The sequence below is a fragment of the Notolabrus celidotus genome, chromosome 6 (assembly GCF_009762535.1).
Source record: "Notolabrus celidotus isolate fNotCel1 chromosome 6, fNotCel1.pri, whole genome shotgun sequence".
NCBI lineage: Eukaryota > Metazoa > Chordata > Actinopteri > Labriformes > Labridae > Notolabrus > Notolabrus celidotus.
Window position 1 is genome coordinate 13,855,523 of NC_048277.1, and position 20,607 is coordinate 13,876,129.

General features: G+C 41.4%; 1 protein-coding gene across 3 annotated transcripts in view; it reads right to left on the reverse strand.

The window, feature by feature from the left end:
* Positions 1 to 20,607, reverse strand: part of mob2a (MOB kinase activator 2a) — a 73,522-nt gene that overhangs the window by 35,280 nt on the left and 17,635 nt on the right. Inside the window, exon 1 of one of the 3 annotated variants that reach the window (XM_034685836.1) lies at positions 5,181 to 5,882. The exons of 1 other annotated variant lie outside the window; for it this stretch is intronic. In XM_034685836.1, coding sequence (XP_034541727.1) covers positions 5,181 to 5,218 — 38 coding nt within the window. In that variant the 5' untranslated portion in view covers positions 5,219 to 5,882. Of the gene's footprint in view, positions 1 to 2,034; positions 2,300 to 5,180; positions 5,883 to 20,607 lie in introns of those variants that run through there. One more of the 3 variants, XM_034685837.1, reaches the window with a different exon arrangement.

A 20,607-nucleotide genomic window follows, 5' to 3' on the forward strand; every position in this document is an offset into this window, starting at 1 on the left:
TTGTCATAGTTCTCATTTTTCTACGATACTATTCATAATTCGACGGAGGGATACTTTAATTGACATATAAGGGTACTTAGCTGGCCTTGTCTAGATCAGAGTTTCCCAAAGTGTGGGTCGGGACCCCCTTGAGGGTCGCCAGACACCAGTGGGGGGTCACGAGATGTCTTCCTGAATTTTTTTTTTTTTGTAAAGTAATCTAAAAATTGCACCTTTGACCTATTACTGAAAAAATAGAAACAAAAAATAGTAGTTACATTTGAAGTAAGACCTTGCAAACAAAACATTTAATTAGTTTTCTGCCTTTCTTTGTTGCCAGATGACTCCTAAGGATCGGGTTCGGGTTAGGGTCAGTAAACAGTTGATTAACAAAAGCATCTTCAGAAGCCACATGTGCATGTTGGTAGGCTAATTTTAATATTTTTGGGGTCGCAGGATGAAAAGTTTGAGAACCCCTGGTCTAGATGAAACTGATGCAACATAAACCATGACGTCTTTGCTTCAGACAGCATATAGACATACAAAAAGGGGTTAAAAATATGTGAATTTACATCATATAAGGGCTCACTCTTCAGTCTCTCTGTCCTAAATATCATGATCAAAATCAGAGTTGACGCTCATGAACGCGGAGCTGGCAGCCAGTCTCTGCTGCACACAATGCTACTGTTGAAAGCTTAAACACCGGAGCCCCGGGGACCGAGTGCTGGCCAGGGCCGAGGTCAACGGGGACCTGTTTGGACGGGTGTGCCTCAAAACACATACATCAATCAAGGCATATAACATCACAGCAAAGCCTTCTGATTGGCTGACAGATACACCAAGGGAGAGGAAATGCTAAAAATAGACATGACTGCTCATTTTAGCTTAATGAGCCCATGAGACATTAGTGCTCTGTCCAGGTCCCACCCCTGAATGATCGCCATAAGTACTGCTGGCACAAGTCCTGCCTTTACAAGGCTTCTGTGTTTATTTCACCAAAGCCTACAGTATATCACACATGTGTACATACATGACACACACGCCCACACGTGACCAGCAGGCTGTAATTCAAACTAAGAGGAGCAGTGAAGTGTAAACAAAGTTCTGATTCACAGTGAGGCCTAATCTAATCCAGCTGTGCTGTGTGTGTCTGAGTTAAAGCTACAATTTTACCCTCACCATCAAAACGCTCCTCAGAGACCCAGAAGGTTATATTTAGACTTTATACAGCAGTGAAGCCAGGCTCAGGCAGGCTCACCCCACAACCACAAGAGAGGGGAACCAGAGCCTCAGCCTGCTAAAGAGCTGAGCTAAAATCAAACTTGTCATTCTCTGAGGCACAACAAGCAGCTGTACGAGTGCCTGAAAAGCCCTGCAGATTCAAAACTAGCTCCAACATGTTTAAAACCTTCCAGGTAGTACATAAATTCAGGTGGTAACAAGCAGAACAAGGGCAAAGTGTGTAAGGTCAATGCTCTGCAAACAACCAAAACAGGAAAAAAGGAAAGGACACATCTATGCCCCCTTGTGAGGGGACATTGTGTCCAAACAAACAGAGCTGTCCTGCCAAACAGAGCTCAGAGAGCGGGACAAGAGCCACTAACTAGCAAACTTTTGGCTCATGCAATTGCTCTCCAACTAACCTTTTCTCCTAACAAACCCTGTACCCAGCATTGCCTACCTCTCCTCCCCTTCAGTCAGATATAGGAAGCTGGCTCGGTGCCATCACTGTCCCTCTGTCTTTACTCCCTCCTTCCTCCTTCTTCTCCTCCTCCTCCTCTCCTCCCACAAGTCGAGGCACGCCGTGTGTCTGACTACAGCAGAATCTCTGCCTGCTACAGCAGCACTGTCCTCAAATGTCTCCTACAAAACCGCAGCAGCATAACAGACAGACCGACCGATTGAGAAGGAGGAGGAAGAGGAGGGATGGAGGAGTTATGAAAGGTCTGACAATGCAAGTCGAAGGATGCTACAGATATCAGTGTGATGTAAATATAAACAATAAACAGAAGCAAAGAGGAGAAGAAAGGTCAAATGAGAGACGTTTTTAACTACCGATAGAAGAAGCAGTCGCAGCAAACCAGAACCCCCATCCGGCCAGCGGTGAAGCACCTTTCCTCGTTTTCACCTCCACGTCTCCAAAATTGCTTACAGGTGCAGCAGCTCCAGCATCATACAGAAACAGCCTCTGACTGAAACGCTGGTCAAACAGACTTCTGCACTCCGGACATTCAGCAAACACACTGAAATAAAAATACTTCACGAGTCCAGACACATTTCTTCAAGCATGTTTCTCTTTCTCTCTTCTTTCCAACTACTGCAACTGCCTGCCTCACTTTCACACTCTTTGCTCGCTCTCTCCCTCCCTCCCTCCCTCCCTCTCTCTCTCTCTCTCTCTCTCCCTCTCCCTCCTGCTCCCTCTCTCTCTCTCTCTTGCGTTCGTTCGCTGGCTCCCACTTGAAAGGCGGGAAGATTAGCTTGGCAAACAGAGTCCCATAAACAAACTGCTGACTGCCGGGCAGCACAGGGTGGACTGCAGGGAGCGATGGCCAGAGGGACAGAGGAGACACAACAAGAGAGAAAGAGAGGAGGGACAATCCCTGGGAGGCAGGAATCTCAGCCATCTGTATACCTCCTAAATAAGAGCTAAACATCCTATCTCCACTCGTCGCATACACACCAAACACACATCTGTTCTCTAAACCTGAGCTGAAGTCAAACTTCTGCAGAAAGTGAGTCAGTCTAACGTCTTCAGGCTCCTGCACACTAAGAGATATGTGACTTATTTACAGCAGCACAAGGCTAATTGTCAACTCTTAAGTCAACACTGACTGAGTGACTGGAATAGGATGCACTTTCACTGTTTTGCACTCTTAAGCAATAACAGTGACTCTTCATTCACAGAATTGATGCAGAGGTACTCGATGGGAGGGGCTAGTGCGGAGACAAGCCTCCAGGAAGTGAGCCAATCACTGCAGAGTGCTGTTGTTATTGTGTGGGCATTTAAGGTGAAGGACACAGACTGATTCATGGGCCTCCCTACATCTCTCTCTGTCTTTCTACCCTGCAGGGTTCAATAAAAGCAATTACTTCCCTTTTGTCCTCTGCTTTTTACTTCCCTCTTTACACACATAGAATAAGTTCGCACACACACACACATAGAGACAGTGTGGACTGCAGTGGTCAGGTGATGCTTTAATCGAAGGCTGCAGTGAGTACTGGACTCGACTGACACAGGATTAAGTGGCTGTGACAAAGGCAGGAGATGCAGCGGATATCTGAAGCTTACTGTCAAACAGGCTGACTCTGTCTTTGTTCAAGTGACAAAAATCAGTAGCAGGTAGAGAAGAAGAGTGAGGTGACACGGGTGGAGGCGACAGTCACCTTCAGAAGACAGAAGTGATGTAACAGCAGCGCTTGCTCTGTCACAAAAAGAAATGGGAAATATAAAAGCCCCGGGACAAAGAGACAGATTTGAGCGCAGTATATATTTTCACCTCACCCTGCTAAACACAACATTGGGTGACATCACAGGGCAATGCTGCACCTCCTCCCTTCTCTGCTGCTTCTTTCTCTGATAAAACGATGACAAAGACAAACTGCAGCAGAGCAGACAAGCACTTTTGCATCCCATGACGTCATCCCCCCTCCTACATCTCCTTCTTTTCCTCCTCCTCCTTCCTAGTAACCTGTCACCAGGAGCTGTACCAACCAGGTCTCCCCTGTCACTATTAATTACCTCATCCCTCTCACCTGCACACACACACACACACACACACACACACACACACACACACACACACACACACACACACACACACACACACACACACACACACACACACACATAATGACAACAGGGCACACATGTGACACATGCACTCACACAATGGAGCAGTGTCACACACTTAAAAAGTGAAAACAGAAAGGGGAGGAGGGGTGTACAAGCGATAACATCGTTCTGATATTTTCCTCCATGTGGTGAAGAGGGTGTTTGCAGCTCATTAGCTCCCTTTGTGTTTCAGAACCTAAGAGACAGGAAGTGGGTTTTGTGAGTGTGTCAAGTACAGCGGAAGCCCATAAGCCTGAATACAAGGCGAAGGGGAAAAGGAGTGGCAGGGGAAAAGTGTGAGAAGTGAAACTGACATTAAATCATCCGTCACTTTCGACAATATGAACATGCTCTTGTGGGTCGTTCAAGATCTTGGTCGTTATCATAAAATCCAGACGGGTACTAAAAGTGAAAACATCCGCTGTAACAGTCATATGGGCTGGATTCAAGAAAGCTGTGTGACATGGTGTGCAGATGGCAGAGAGACACACTGATTTTTTTCTCATAAACTTGTGACTTGGAGAGATAACACACTGAGAGGAGGGAAACCGGACCACTGGGCAGAGGAAAAGACCCAACTCGTGACCAGGTTTTAGAAACGCCAGGATGTGAATGAGGCCGTTGCAATTATGTTGAAGGAAAAGTAGGTTAGGGGGAATATCAGTCACACTGCTATAAAGTTGCTAGGTGATGAGATGGCCACGAGGGGGTATTTCTGTGAAGGGGAAAGAGAGAGAAAGATAATGAGAGAAAGGGAGAGAGAGGGAGAAAGGGGAGAGATCATTTTGCTTTTTTTCCTTGGGAAACAAAAGAGCGCGCCCACCCCCCCTTACATCAAGACAGACAGGTTTCTCCCGATCCAGCTTCATGGACGAAACACGTGGGCACCACAATCATTAAACTGGAAGAATTGACACATTATCAGTGGTTTATTTGCTGTGATGATGAATTCAAAGGGAATATTGCATCAAGTCTGTCGAAAAAAAGGCAACTTACAGTTTATCTCTACAGTTGTTATACCTGCAAGTTCATGAAAAAGACTGTAATTCCCATGAAAACAAGCGTACAGTAGTTCCTTTGAAGTATTTGTGTATAAGCTTCAATAATATTGCACAATGATGCAATACAAATCACAAGTCCCTCCTTTAGCATTGTTTGAGAGTTACTGCAGAAAATGAAAGAAACACCATAAAGTGCAATCAAGAGGGGATAAAGTCACAGTCAGTGAGCTTCCGTGGACATATAATGTAAAAAGTGAAATTAATTATGAGCTCAGCATATGACAACCCCACCTCGTATCTCCCCCTCCTCCCCTCCTCCTCACTCTATAACACACTATTAAGTTCCCACTACATTACAGCAGCCTTACCTATTTAGCGTATAGGACCCGTTCCTTTTAAACCTCATCCTGGACGACAGAAAGCGGATAAAGAAATCCAGAATTGACGGTGTTTCAGCTTTTTGTCGCACCCTGGAAGAAACAAACCCCACCGTATGTGTGTCTCTTTCTTTCTTTCTCTCTCTCTGGCTGCAGAGCAAACGCGGAACAATACGGGAGTTGCTCCTTGCAGTCCTCTCTCACTCCTCCAACACCTTTCTCCTTTATCTTTCTATCGTTTCTCCACAGACCTCACTCCCCCTCCTCCTCCTTCGCCTCTGGTTCCCCGCCGGTTTAGTTTCCGTGGGGCAGGGTTAACGAGTCTCTAGACAGCAGACGTTTCGATCAAAACACACAAAACGGAGCTCGTGTCGTGGACATACTGGATGTAAGTTGAACAAAATGTGGTGATTTTTACACGGAGTCTGGTTGAGGCTGTGTCGGCTTTGTGTCCACAGCCGCGCTGACGTAAACCACCGCGTTTTTACTCCCCTACACAGAGACAAAACATCCATGTGAAACTTGAACCCTTTCTCTCAGTGTTCCCATATCTTCATCCTTTCCTCCGGCTTGGTTCGGCTACATTAAACCGAACTATAGAGACGAAAAACACACGAAGAAAGATGTTTTATGAAAATGGTTATCGATGCGAGCCCGCTTCCTTCTACCCATTCACGGTCCTGTGGAGGCTCTCATGTTTCAACAGCCTTTCCTATAAGTGCAGCTATATATACACACACATATTATTCCCCCATATGCTGAACACAAACCAGACTCCACGAAGCTAACGCAGCTCCTGTCAACGCATGAAGGGTGAGACAGATTTAAGGCTAAGAATAGGGCTGAGGATCCATTAATTCAATTTAAATCTAAAGGAGCCTTTCCTGGTGTGTGTCTTTCTCACGGACACACACACGCACGCACGCACGCGCACACACACACACTCACACACAGACACAGGTACTAACCTCACATGACATTTCATGACAGAGAAGTTGGTAAGCATGTATAAACCAGGGGAAGAATTGTGGCTTTAAATTTAAATGTTGTTAGCCCAAATTCAAGATGCAAGATTCAAGAAAGCTTTATTGCCAATTGAGCTCGCACACACAAGGAATTTGACGTGGTGAATGAAGCAAAAAGACAAATAACACAAATCTAAAAATTCTAAATAAGAGTAGAAATATTATCTTTACAAAGTAAGGTAAAGAAGTACTTTTAAAGACATGAAATAAGTTAAATTAGCCTAAGCCAGAGTACACATATAGTAGATGAATATAATAATAAAATATGTTATGGGATGAATTACAAGATTGCACATGGTTATGAGGTATTGCACCAGAAATCAAAGTATTGCACATGTATGTGATCAGTCACAGGAGTCTTTAGTGGTTTACAGTTTGTTCATGGAGGGAAACGGCCTGAGGGAAGAAGCTTGACTTAACTTGAAGGGCAGATCAAAAGAGGGAATGTGATAACTTCAGAAAATTATACTTAAGACGATTTAATACAAATTCCCATGTGTTTTTGTTTGCCTTGTAAAATTAACAAAAATAACTATTAAAACTACATCAATGAACTCTGGACCTTTAACCAGGTGCCAATGAAAGAATAATGACATGAAACAATAAAGTACAATCACAGCTGGCTGTGAGTAATATCCTTGCTATGCATCCTCTCTGTTGGAAACAATATTTGACAACAAAATGGGTTGTAAGAATGTTAAAATGTTGAGGAAATGGCTGGGGTGTCAATGCAAAGTGACTTTCAGCAGGCACAGAGGTGACACTGGAATAACTTTACAATAATCAAGTGTGATCTTTGTCACCTCCCTGCAGCAAGCAGCCTCCATTGTGTAAGCATGCCCTGAGGGAACTGGGTGATTCTTGATGTGTGCGTGCGTGTGTGTGTGTGTGTGTACACTAGATACAGCTCTTGCAAAGCTATTGTTTTGTCAAGCTTGGATTTGTTTTGTTATGAAAAAAAAGTTGTAGCAGAGGAGAAAACATATGGATGAAAAGACAAAGACAGGGCCAGACCACGAGTACTGAAAAATGGAAAGACCAGATGTGCTGTTCTTACATCCAGTTGTGGAAGCAGATGAGAAGGGAGGAAGCAAGCAAGCAAGCGTCCCAAACTGGACTCAAATCCAGAATAATGTTTAGAGCTACATGGAATATGCTTCGGACTCTTGTACTAGTTAAAACAACCCAAAAAATTAACTAACATTGTTCTGTTTCATCCAAATTAGATTGTGTTAGCCCTTCAATAAACTATTGGCCAATGTCTCTTTCTTCTTATTGTGTAAATATCGTAAGTAGGGTCTAGGTTACTTGCAGGTAATGGAGAGACAAAGAGAGACAAAACCGGCAACATAACTACAACTAGGGATGACCCTTGGGACTAATTTCTGTAGTGGTGGAACTGAAATTAAAAATCAGACTAGTCGAAGAGTCTAAATGTAAGTAGACGCTTATACATTTTCAAAATATCAGTAAATTGACAGTAGTCTTCAGTAGGTCAGATATTGAGATTTAATATTAATGATCGCAGTATCGTATCAAATTAGCATTATTATTGCTAGCCAAGTAGTGTTCCGTTCTGTTTCTTAAAATAAAAGACTCAAAGGAACTATTTTATCTCTAAAAGCTTCAAAACAATGTATTATCTCTATGTAACTAAGTAGAGGGATTAATTAAAGGGCATTTTGTACAGATCTTACAGCAAACAATCAGTTAAAAAAAATCTGCACACCACGTCCACTGGAAATAATCTCTAAGACTAACAGTATAAAATGTCTCATTAACTTTAGTATAGGTCTGGAGGGATTATAGGATGGAAAAGTACAAAATGATGAAACCAGGCAATCAGAAAGTTTAAAAGCATCCGGGTTATTCAGTGTTACATCATAGGAGTGTGGTGCAGTGTGTGTGCATGTGTGTGTGATCCCTGTTCCCCCACAAAAGCACTCAGTGTTGGTTTCAATGGCTCCAAGCTCGTTTATTACAATAAGAGCAGCCTGGCACTAAAACTGCTGATCAATCGCACAAACATCGCTGCTGCTGCTGCTGCTTCTGCTTCTGCTACTGCTTCTGCTCAGTCAGTCTCAGCTCAGCAGAGTTACACAACAGCCACACAAGGGAGGAGAGGAGGAGGTGGAGGAGGTGGATGGAGATGATTGGAGGCAGGAGGAATACTTTGCAAGGGATGGGACGGATGAGACTTTGGGGATTATTCAAAAGAAAAGAGTGTGAAGACTGCGGACCACAGAGGCACAATTAGCATGAGCTTTATTGATGCTCCTCCAAAACAGCGCCCCCTCCTCCACCTCCTCCTCCTCCTCCTCCACCTCTTCCTCCTCATTCCTCTTCTTCTCTCCTCATTCTATTCACTCTCAATCCATTCCTCCTTCCTGCACTTATTCATCGTCTGCACCTTAACTGCCCTTGTTTTTATTGCTCCTTTTTGGAGCCTCCTTCATTAAGCTAATTTAAGCTCTCTTGCCTCTTTCGCAATCCTTTTCTCTATACAGGCCTGTTTTGAATGCATCCCTCCCTTCATCAACCTGTTTTTCCTCCCCACTGTCAATCCAGCCCTGTCTCTTCCCTGCATTCTTCCTCCTGGTGCATGTTGCACAAGAATGATGTGAACTTTAAGTGTGTCCATGAATACTAATGGCATTTATAGATGCTGCATTGTCTTTTCCCGTCTGAGAACGAAGCTGTAGATTTTCTCAGAGGGCGTTAAAATCGAGGATAAAATAAAAAAGTTCATGAATTCTTTTCCTTGTTCCAAGTGACGGAGAAGCTTCCAGAAAACAGTCGTCTCTGGCTGTGGTGCCGCTGTGGGACAGCCCTGGCCCCTATACTCCTACACAGGCTTTCCAGGAATACACTGCACAGAGTCAAATGCTGGACTGCAGTGCAAAACACCAATGTGGCTCCAGCAACTTGAGTGCGAGCATGATAGAGAGCTTTCAAGAGACCATGTCTGTGTTTGAGCCAAGTTCTTGAGAACAGAGGTGATACTGACAGAAAGCACACACAGACACAGACACACACACTTTACTTTCTTAAAAGCAGTAGAAAGATTTACCTAAGAAACCACCCATGTGTTTCATGTGTGTTACACAATTTACTGTACACAGGGTCTTGCTGCCAAGTATCAATAGCTTACTGTTTCTGTCACTCCCATTCCCTAAATATGTTTCAGCACATACAAACACACACTGCACAGTAAGAGGTATATGTGAGCTGGAGTCAGGCCAAGAGCAGCAGTATGAAAGAGCCTACATATATATATATATATATATATATATATACAGCCAGGCAGGGCGACGCCAGGAGTCAGGCTGTCTATGTGTGTATGTGTATGTGTGTCTAACATACAGCCTGGTCTATAGTGATAAGACACTTCTATAACTCACCTTAAAGTCACCTCTGTTCTCCCAGTATATGACGGCCCATGGGAGCTGAAATGCCATTTAATTTGTGGAAATAACAGGGATTTTGACATTTTCTGTAATGTCTCATGGATGCCCTCCAAAGTCAAATATTACGTCTGGGTATTTCTGCGCTCTGCCCTAATCAGTGCAATCTTTCTATATCTAGACAGCTTTGGTTTCCTATTTAAATTCCAGGAAATGAAATGCAACCTGACCCATGAACTGATCACGGGTAAAGCATCTTGAGAATGTGAAACTCAGCGCCAGGGTTGGAAAACCATCTCACTTGAAGAAGAAAAAGTACAAATTGTTTTTTGAAATTTCCATCTTTTTTTGCAGCAGCACCAATCTTACAAAGACAGGTTCTGGTAGACATCAGTAAGGGCACTAAAGTACTTCATACCTGAAATAATATGTTGACAATTTGATGCTTCAATCAACATATTGATCAGTAAACACAATCAAGGCATTATATATATTGGTCAGATTAACTATGGGCCATTTATGGGAAAATCATACAACCATTTGTTTTGCTGATGATTAGGGAAGGGCATTTCAAGCCAAAATACTATTCGATAATCATTTGTGTGAGTTATGATCAACTTATTTTTTTCCTTTCAAGTAAATGCACAAAAGGAAATTTCCAGTTATTTTATACAACACTTGATTAACTATATTGTACTGTACATCAACTACTTGTTTGCAGCCTTCAACTACTGAATTTCTGAAGTCTTGAAATGTTGCAATATAAGTTTGAAAATGTAAAAAAATGTTTTTAACAGGTTCCATAACTCTGTTTAAAGTGGTTTAAAGAAGAGATCAGCAGTTTACATTGCCTTTAATTGTGTGCTGAATGTCTTTGAATATTTACATTTAATTTATTATATTTATTTATTAATTTTAAGTATAGCATCTTATTTTCTTTTAATGGTTTAATATTTGAGTGTTTTATTATTTTAGAAATTGATTTTATTTCGGCGAGTTTAATTTCCTGTGTTGAGTTTTAAAATCTTATTTTACCTCCAGTGTTTCCTCATTAAGATATCATGAAAGTGTTTCCTTAGTTCGTTTAGTAATCATTTTCATTATTTTTATTATTATTGTTGCATATATTGTGTTCTTAACCTTAGGGTTGTGTGGTGGGTTTAGGGGCGGGGCTGAGAATGGAATCTTTTTCTTAATTTATTCTATTTTAGGTTGTTTTTATGCACAGCACTTTATGTTACAATGTTATTGTATGAAAAGCGTTTTATAAATAAAGTCTGATTGATTGATTGATTGATTGATTGATTGATTGATTGATTGATTGATTGATTGATTGATTGATTGATTGATTGATTGATATCATAGTGGGTGTGAGTGTGTGAGGAGGATTATTTTCCATCCTATTTAGTTTGATTCCAATCAAATCCCTAGTTAATAGTTCCCATTAATCATTATTGAGGTAAAATGTTCAGTTAATCGTGATACTAATTTGAGACCATATCGCCCAGCACTATTCAAGGTATACCGTGGAAGAAATGGCCACTCCTCCCAAGCTTATGAACAGACTCTGTCAAGAGACACAGGAGGAATCCACAGAGAGGAGTGCAGTATATCATTGTCTACATGAAATATATCAAACTATTAACAGCCATCCTTGATTAAATAGCTTGCTAGCTTTGTCTTGTGCAAGACTCTGTTCATGCACAATAAGTCCAAAAGCCAAGAGAAGCAGGTTAGCAGGGGGCATTTTATCATTTTAGTTAGACTGATAACTGGCCTACAGCTGCCACAATTTTTCTCAAACATTTTATGTATCCATTTTTGACAGTAAAAAAAGATAATTTTAACAAACGAAAAGTGTATCATAACTAAAATTGCCCACCCTACCTTTAACATGAAATGGATTCATTATTTTAACTGTTCCCTCATCTGTCCTGTCACAGCTAAGTCATGATTGTCTCAACTCTCCTTCTAAACTGAAAGTGAAGCATTAACAAGAGGAGCTGTGGAGGAAAATGGGCCCATGATGCCACCTACTGTTAAAAAAGATTTAATGCAGAGCTCATGAGGAAATGTCAGCCCAGCATCTCCAATTTTCTCATTCTTCCTCTGGCACTGAGGCAGTGATGAGAGAAAACAAGAAGAGGAGCAGGCAGGCTCTGATGTCCTATTAGCTGGTATGCAGTCTGGTATTGCTGGCATGTGAATAAAGGTTTTGCAGGAATGATGGAAGGGAGGAGGTGAAGGTAGAAGATCAAAATAAACGACAAAGAAAGGAAGGAGAAGAGAGCGGTGTTGATGCCTGGGTGACATCTGGTATTGCTGGTATGTGAAAAATATTGCAGGCACATTTTTGAATAGAAGGAGAAACAAGGTGCAAAAAGGAAGCAAGCTCCACACAGAGAGAATCTTAGCTCTCTTTGTAAACATGGAATTGGAAGAATAAACTGGTAGCTTGTGGGCCTTTTCCTCAAAGCAGGAATTTACGGAGAAAGATGAACTCCAGGAGAGGTTTTACTTCGAAGGCAGATCTTACATTTCCTGAGACAAGAACCATCACTATTTCTCCAAGTCAAGTCAACACAGCAAGCATGCAACCACTACTAAATCACAATTTGAATATCCAAATAGACAGACCCAAGTTTTTAGACCTTCACTTGAAAAGGGAAAAAAAGAAATGAAAGAGCATGGCTCAGCTCATAGAAGAACAGATCTATTGATCTGTGTCTGCCTCTGGCTGTGGGTGGACTGGTATTGCTGGTTTAATACTGCAGCCGCTTGATGCAGTCATGTGATACTGGACCGGAGCTGACAGAGCCCAGTGCATGCTGGGAAGGCCTGTGAGCCATGATTATGCAACAACGCGATCTGATTTCATGCTCATTGGATCCCCCTCTCTCACCCTCTTCGTCTTTTTCACTTTTATCTAATGCAATCACTGATTCCTGCCTGTCCACTCTCTCAATCATCTCTTTCCTCTTTTGTTTTCATCCCCTCTCATCTCTCACACAGTTATTAAACACCACTGTCTCTTGGAAAAGTGAACTCATATAACCTGCTAAAATCAACATGACTGACCAAACAAAGTTACCTAACTGGTGACAGGTAAGCATTTTTTGTCCCAGGTGAAAGCTCCTACCCACAAGACAGCTGTGTGTAATAGATCAGTGCTGCCCTCTTGTGGTAAAACACATTACATCTAAAAATCTGTTTACAACACAGTGATGCTTTCTCATCTTGATGTCAAGCTTGTGTTGATGGTTGAGTTTTGGGAGTTCTGGACAGAATGGTTCATGATAACCTACAGGAGACACTGAACACGTGTACAAAAAAAAAAGCAATCCTTGTTATGAACTTCTGTCTGTCATCATCATAAGGTTTGAAACACACATAAGGACACACACTTCAAGTGTATTTTTGTTGCATTTTGAACACACAAGCATTGATATAATCGATGACCTGACTGTGAAGATATTTGGAGGCAAATCTGTGCAGGTTTCAATGCAACTCGGTGTAGGTTTTTTTGTTATGTTGTGTTTCAGATATTCATTTTTGATAAATACATTGACTTTCAGGGACTTCCAAGGTCACTGGGAACTAAGGTGTCAGTTTATGTTACAATGTTACAATGTCATTTAGCAGACACTTTCATCTAAAGCGACGTACATAGGAGAAGTTTAGTTAAAAATATATTTGTTTGGGGCACTGGTGGCCTAGTGGTCTAAGCACCCCACGTATGGAGGCTATAGTCCTCATCGCAGAGGTCGCCGGTTCGACTCCCAGTCGTTTGACCATTTACTGTATGTCTTCTCCAACTCTCTGCTCCCTACATTTCCTGTCACTCTTCAGCTGTCTTATCCAATAAAGGCAAAAAGAGCCCAAAAATATATCTTTAAAAAAAAGAAATCTATTTTTTCATCCCCGTCAGTTTACTAAAAAACTGACAATCAGGACATATCTTTGAGCACGCACATAGTTTGCATGAAAGCCAGTAATTGATTGAGTGTGGATTTCGTTCTACTGCACTTTAACTAAATGTGACATGTAACTGCCCCAGGTAATACTACTTAAGTGATTTGCAGCTCAGCCAAATAGAGAGAAGTAACAGATCAAAATGCACATCAAAAACATATAAATAAAGACCCTCTAGATCATTTTCTCAATGTGCACAGCAGTGTTAATGTGACCCTTCCTGATCCGCATTACCAAATACTGAGCGCTGAGCTGAGCCTGACAGCAGCAGCGGCTTAGATCCCCATACAAAAGGTACGAAAGTAGGAACTGACATTCCTTTTAATATATTCAAATCTCCAGACTGGCGGTTGCGTGAAAACATCCCAGAAAGGGTGTGTCGCACTCATGGAGCATGTCCTAGCAGCTCTGAGCTGATGCTAGAGAAAAAAGGCCTCACCCAGGTAGCTAATCCACCAACTGAAAACAGATCCGCACTTCTATAGAATACACACGCACACACGCACACACGCACACACGCACACACGCACACACGCACACACGCACACACACACACACACAGAAACGCACGCACAGCTTCAGTGTGCACTTCACTGCTGCCTGTCGTTATGCCACCTCTGGCATGTGTGCATCCTTCAGTCTGTTTGAAGTGAGCAGTGACCTCTACCCACCTTTGACCACAGCTGCTCACCTCTCTGCTGCTTGAGATGCACTGCAGATACATAACTCTAATTTACCAGCTGCAGTGAAGGCCTCACCGTAATATGAGGAAAGAGGGAGTATGGTTGGGTCAAATGCTCTGAGCATAACGGAGAAGAAGATGGATGAAGAATTTATGTTTTAATAAAGTTTAGGGGACAGATGGAGAAAAAAGAAGATAAAAGTATTGAGGAAAAATACACCTCAAATCTGTATCACTCATGACCAAGCAAAAAACTCCAGGGTGGAACAGTAAGACTACAGAGAAGTGCGAAAAAAACTTCCAAGAGTGTCCACTTCAGGCTGGCTCGACAGCCTTTGTTCAATCACAGACTATTGATTTTCTAATTGACATACAAAAGTATGCTGCTCTCAAAATCTATCAGAAATTATATCCTGTTCGTTGACTTCACAGAAACAGTAGGTATGTGCTTTCAAGTCAACAAAGAGACGACCAGATCAGGCGGGATCATTTAACACTTCCTTCTGTCTTTCTGGGTTTTTAAGTGAGCATCATTAATAAATATACTACAGCTATGAAGTTAGACAGTGACAAACCAGAAGCAGGAGGCAGTGCCAGTCCCTGTGGATGAGATTGATGAAGGAAAGATAAACATCCTTGAGAAGTTTTCAGACTTTTGCCTGGATGAATGTTGAGTTGTTATCTTTCACTGTAGCCCCATGCGTTCTGCCAATAGGAGCCTGAATTCTGCAGGGGTGTCATTAGGTATGGTATGATGTTTTGGGTTTTTAATACACAGTATATTTTAAGGGACTTTTGGGGTTTCTAAAAAAAACAAAACAAAAAAAAAACATCACAAGATACTTAAAACTAAACTGAAATTAAATTTAAAAATGTCAAAATGAAACAGAATTTCACTGTTCACTGATTGGTAGGTGAACTTTAGCTGCTTGTAAGGCCTTAACTCTTCCTCTTTGCTGGTTTTTGCCGACTCAAACAGAAAGTCAGTTTGAGTCAACATTTCTAATATGACAACCGAATCTTTGGGCTTCATAACGCCACTTTAGAAACCAATGGGTGACGTCTCTGAGACGATCCATGATTTCTACAGTCTACAATTTATTTTGATTAATTTCCTGGCCTTTTTTTTTTATTTCCCATAGACCACCTCTTTACTCTTAGGAACAAATATGAAGTATAAAGACACAAAGACTGATTTAAACCTTTCATAGTTTCAGAGTGGTTATCATACATGGACCAACAAGGTGTAGAAAACCAAAGACAGTGAAAGAAACGTGTAGCGCTGTGACACGTTTCTGCTTTCTGATAAACCGCACAGTGACAGATTCACAGCTGGAGCCCGCACAAAAAAAGCAGCACTTCCTGTATTTGTGCATCTCGCTGTCTGCTTTCCCCTTCAGCCCAAAAAAGTGACGAAGACTTCCTGCAAGTTTCTTCTATAACGACTCCCTGCCCCGGTAAAGAGGCAGAACAATGAGGAGGAAAAGAAGAGCAGGTTACAGTAAAGGGTGGGGCAGAGAGCTCGATAAAGGCATAACACACACACACACTAGAGCCAGACACAAGGCCATGTGCAAACAGAGGCGAGGATACAGGTGTTCATGAGGACACACACAAGGGCCAGACAGCAAAAATGCAGGCAGAGCAGAAACTGTAATAACAAAGATAAAAAAAGAGGAAGGACAGAACAAAAAAAGCAACACTTCTGACCGTCAAACTGTCAGGGGACTTCTTCCAGGATGCTTCAAATTAAACTAAACCTCATTAGAAATAATAAACATCAATGTGACAAGGCTAAAAGTTCTGTTTACAGCAGTCACTGCCACCTTAACCATGTTTTATGTGATCCTTGTCGATAAGAGCGATGACCCATCTGCATCCCTTCCACTGCCCCCCCGCCACATTAACTCACTAGAGCGGACGGAACCCTGCTGACCTACAGCTCCTCTATGAGCGGAAATGGATGTGAAGACTCTCTCACACTTGTACCCTCTCACTCATGCTAGACACAAACGTGCAAAATGACACATCGACCAAAAGATTAAAGACAGGCGCAGCTTTAACAACAGATATCGAGTCTGGTTAGTACTCGTATAGCCTCATTCAGAGCATTACAAACCATCACTATTTCTACCTATGCATGACTGCTGTTAGGAAGTAGCTTATGGTAGCATTTAGCTGCTAACTAGATATAGTTACTGTTGGATAGTCTTATATCAATCAATCAATCAGACTTTATTTATAAAGCACTTTTCATACAATGGCATTGTAACACAAAGTGCTGTACATAAAAACAACTTATAATAGAATCAATTAAGAAAAAGATCCCACCTCCAGCCCCGACTCCAAACCCACCCCACAAACCTAAGGTTAAGAACACAATATATGTAACAATTCTAATAAAAACAGTAGAAATAAAATAAATAAATAAAAAAGAAGTTTGTGAACAAACTGAGGAAACAGTCATGATATCTTAATGAGCAAACACTGGAGGTAAAATAAGATGTTAAAACTCAACACTGGAAATTCAAATCACCAAAAAAAATACATTTCTATGATAATAAAACACTAAAATATTAAACCATTATAAGAAAATAAGATGCTATGCTTAAAATAAATAAATAAATAAATACATAAATAAATAAAGTAGAATAAATGTGACAAAAATTTGAACTAGATAATAAATACATAAATAAAACTGTTAAGAATAAAACTCAGTTAAAATATATATAATGTTACAAAAGGCATACATTTCAAGATAAAGGTAATGTTAGCTTAAAATTTGGGCCATATTATTACCTAGCTAAACTCACTTATTAGCATACTTCTTCACAGGCTAACACAAGTTGCTAATGTAATGTAGGCTAGGAATGTACACCTTTTCCATCATACCCTGTGATGCTATCAAAAAGTAATGTCAGCTAGAATTTTAAGTCTGTCATTTTTTAGCTAACTTGCCTGTTAGCCTAGCATTGTACTTAACATGTTAACAAGCAGTTGCTAATGTACACCTTTTCCATCACAGCCTGTAACACTGTCAATGGGTAGTGTTAGCTAGGATATGTTTCAGAGCTAGCATTACCGTATCTGTTGCTAACATACCATAAGGGCTATCAGAGGTGTTTTACTTGAAATAAGGCTCAGCTTTGCTAGAAATGTCCACCATCTATTTCCCTTTAGTTGCTGAGCAGTTCTGTGCTCTCATTGCTAACATAGCAATGGGGCATTATAACAGCATTTGACTCTATACCTGAGTGTGTCATCAGAGGAAAATGGCTGCGATGTGAATACGTGAACAACACTTAACTTGCTGTGTCTTGTTCAGGACACTTTGATATGAGAATAGGGATTGAACTGCCAATATGTAATCCACTCTCCCTTATTCTGAGACACAGGAGCCAAATATTTTTGCAATGAGCTCATGACCTGTGTGCTCCTTTTTACATAAATACTGCAATAAATGTTAAAGGTATCTAAATTTAAATCAATAGGTATACCTGCAAGAAAAAATAGATACACTGTGTTAACTCTGATGAAATGCTTTTTTGTTTCTCTGTGGCTCAAGCTGATGATGTATTAAAAAAGCCGGTGGTGTTAAATCAACACAAATTCACTTTAAAAGAGGATTTTGACTTAAGTTAAAACTTTCAACACTTTGATAATGCTCAAATTTGAAATGTAAAGTCCCTGTCCGCATGACTCTCTCAGGCGACCATCAACTCCAGAGGAAAATTACTGGGCCTTTTCTGCTGCACTTTTAAAAATAGATATGTTATGACATGTAGTATATTAGTTATGTGAACGCAACCAAGCCTAGCTCAAGGCTGCGATGCTGCACTACTGTCAATGACAATGACAAGCACTGACTTGTATAATTATTAAACAACAGAAAGAAGGCTGTTGGCCACTTCTCAAAAAGCTTCATAAAACCAAAAAGAGACAGTTGCAGGGAGGACTCGATGAGAGAACAGAGCAGAGGAACAATATGGGAGGAGATTAAGTGAAACAGTATGTAAACGACGGGAGGTCAGGAGTCACTGTTGCTGCACAGATCTCTTTCCTCCATCGCTCTTTATGTAGGCTAATCTCTTCCATCTCACCTCCCTGAGCTGGCCGGCTCACTTGGCCTCATTTAACCAGCTAACGGCCGGTAATAAATCAGCCGCACACTCCTCTCACCTCTAATCTGTAGAGCCTGTTATGCTGTGCACACTCCCTCTGATATATGACTCAGTCTGCTCCGACTTCCAGTGTGATGCTGCTACTGTAGGATGAAAACCTCTGTGGGAAGTATGGGTCAGACAGCTACCAGAAAACAAGACCAGCTAGATAAAAATGGAGGTGAAAGGATGAAAATAGAAGTCAGGCCTAGACTCAACACTTTTCTTTCTGGATTTCACATGGTTTCAAAATCAAAATCGTTGTCCAAGAACTTTTGAAGCTCACTTCATAGCATATAATGGATTTATAAAAACAAAGCTAAATGATGACCTCTTGAATCCAGTGACATAAAACTTAAAAATCATGGCAAAATAAAGTGTTTTCTTTATCTCTGATGCAAAGATAGTTTAGATAGAGTTGTGATTAGGGATGGGTACCTTTCACATTTGAACCGATACAGTACCGATACCTGGTACCTGGGAATCGTTACCGGTACTCAACGGTACCAATTTTCGGTACTTTTGTTAGCAGAGAGCAGAGAGCAGAGACGTCCACCCTATCAGTCTCAAACTTTATTACAGGGCGAAAGTAAGGAAAATCACCTCCTCTTCCACTCCCTCACAGTCACAGGGATGCATTCAGGTACCAAAACATGGTTTGATTTTACATGAATCAGATTCAGTACTCTGTAGTAACGACAAAATTTGGTCGGTACCTATAAAAGTACCGAATTCGGTACCCATCACTAGTTGTGATCTGCAACAGAAAAGCTTTCCCCCCATACTTTTTTCTAAACTGCCCTTAATCATAATCATATGTAGTATATACGATAAGTACTTACTCTCACATGTCAATGATACAGGCACAACTTCATCTGCACTAAAAACTAGTGGTCCATGCTCAACTATTTCAATAAAATAATAACTTAATGATGTAGCATTTTTATGAAAGACACATCCAATCAAAGTCCATACTGCAGAGACTTTACTAGCATTACCCTCTTACATATTGCCAGTTCAAGGTGGGAAATTCATGCTTAATATACAGAGGCATAACGGTGAGACCAAGTCATACTGCCTCTGATCTGCTGTAGGAGGTTGCATCCGATGTATAAAAGAGATAAGACGGTCAGTTAGGCCTGAACAGCACTGTGTTTGTGCATGTCTAAATTAATGTGTATGTGGAGATCCCACTATGTGTTTACATGCACACAGTTTGCTCCTTACATCATTTTAAAATGTGGTAACTTGAAATGTGGATTGCTGGGAGATTTGAGAGATCGAGTTGGATGTGCATATTTTTGTGTGTTTGAGAAGGACAGCATAGATAAAGCATGTTTCTTAGCATGGCCCTCTGTAAGCCCTCAGCCAGGCAGAGTTATCCGTGTTTACATGCACACACTTCCTCCTGGGGATATCAGAGGCCTTATAGGGGTCAAATCCTCAAGTTGTGTGTTTTATGTTTTTGTGTTCAGCCTTGAGCTGTTCAGCCTCACTCCTGGGAGGCCCAGTCAGCAGCTCCCATACAATGACCTCAACCCAGCAGCAGATATCAGAAGATCCTGAACTCCCTTTGCTTTAAATCCAGTCAGACTGTGCTCTAAACATGTCCCCCCTGCCCGGTCATATCCTTTTTTGGATGTGAAAAATCTCATGAGGCTGGTTTGTGGCACTTTACACACATTAATGGTTGAAGAGCAGCCTGTGTAAGATCTGCAGATCTTGGGGCTGCTTGTTGTCACAATTCAATTCAATTTTAATCTTTACACTACCTTATTTGTTAATAGTTGATTTTCTTTTTTACAATACTTGGTATGCACAGAAAGCCATCATTATGTGGGAAAGTCTGAACTCCTGCTGCTCTACACTCCTCACTGTTAGGTTCATTGAACTAGTTCCTATCATCTGGGCGTGGATTTGATAACTTAACTTTAATTACTTCCTTAAAACAAGGTCACAACTTCTTTTACAATCTTCATATCACCACCCTCCTGTCCTTCTATCTGTGTCCTCATGCCACAGGCTCCCTCCCTCTGTTGGATGTCATGGTGGCAGGAAGTGGAGGAGATGAACGGGCCATATGTGCAGATTGGAGCTTTAGAGCAGGCGTGTCAGCTCACACATATGAAACATATGGCTGCTAGTGTTGGCCTGTCAGATATTAAGCCAGCTCCA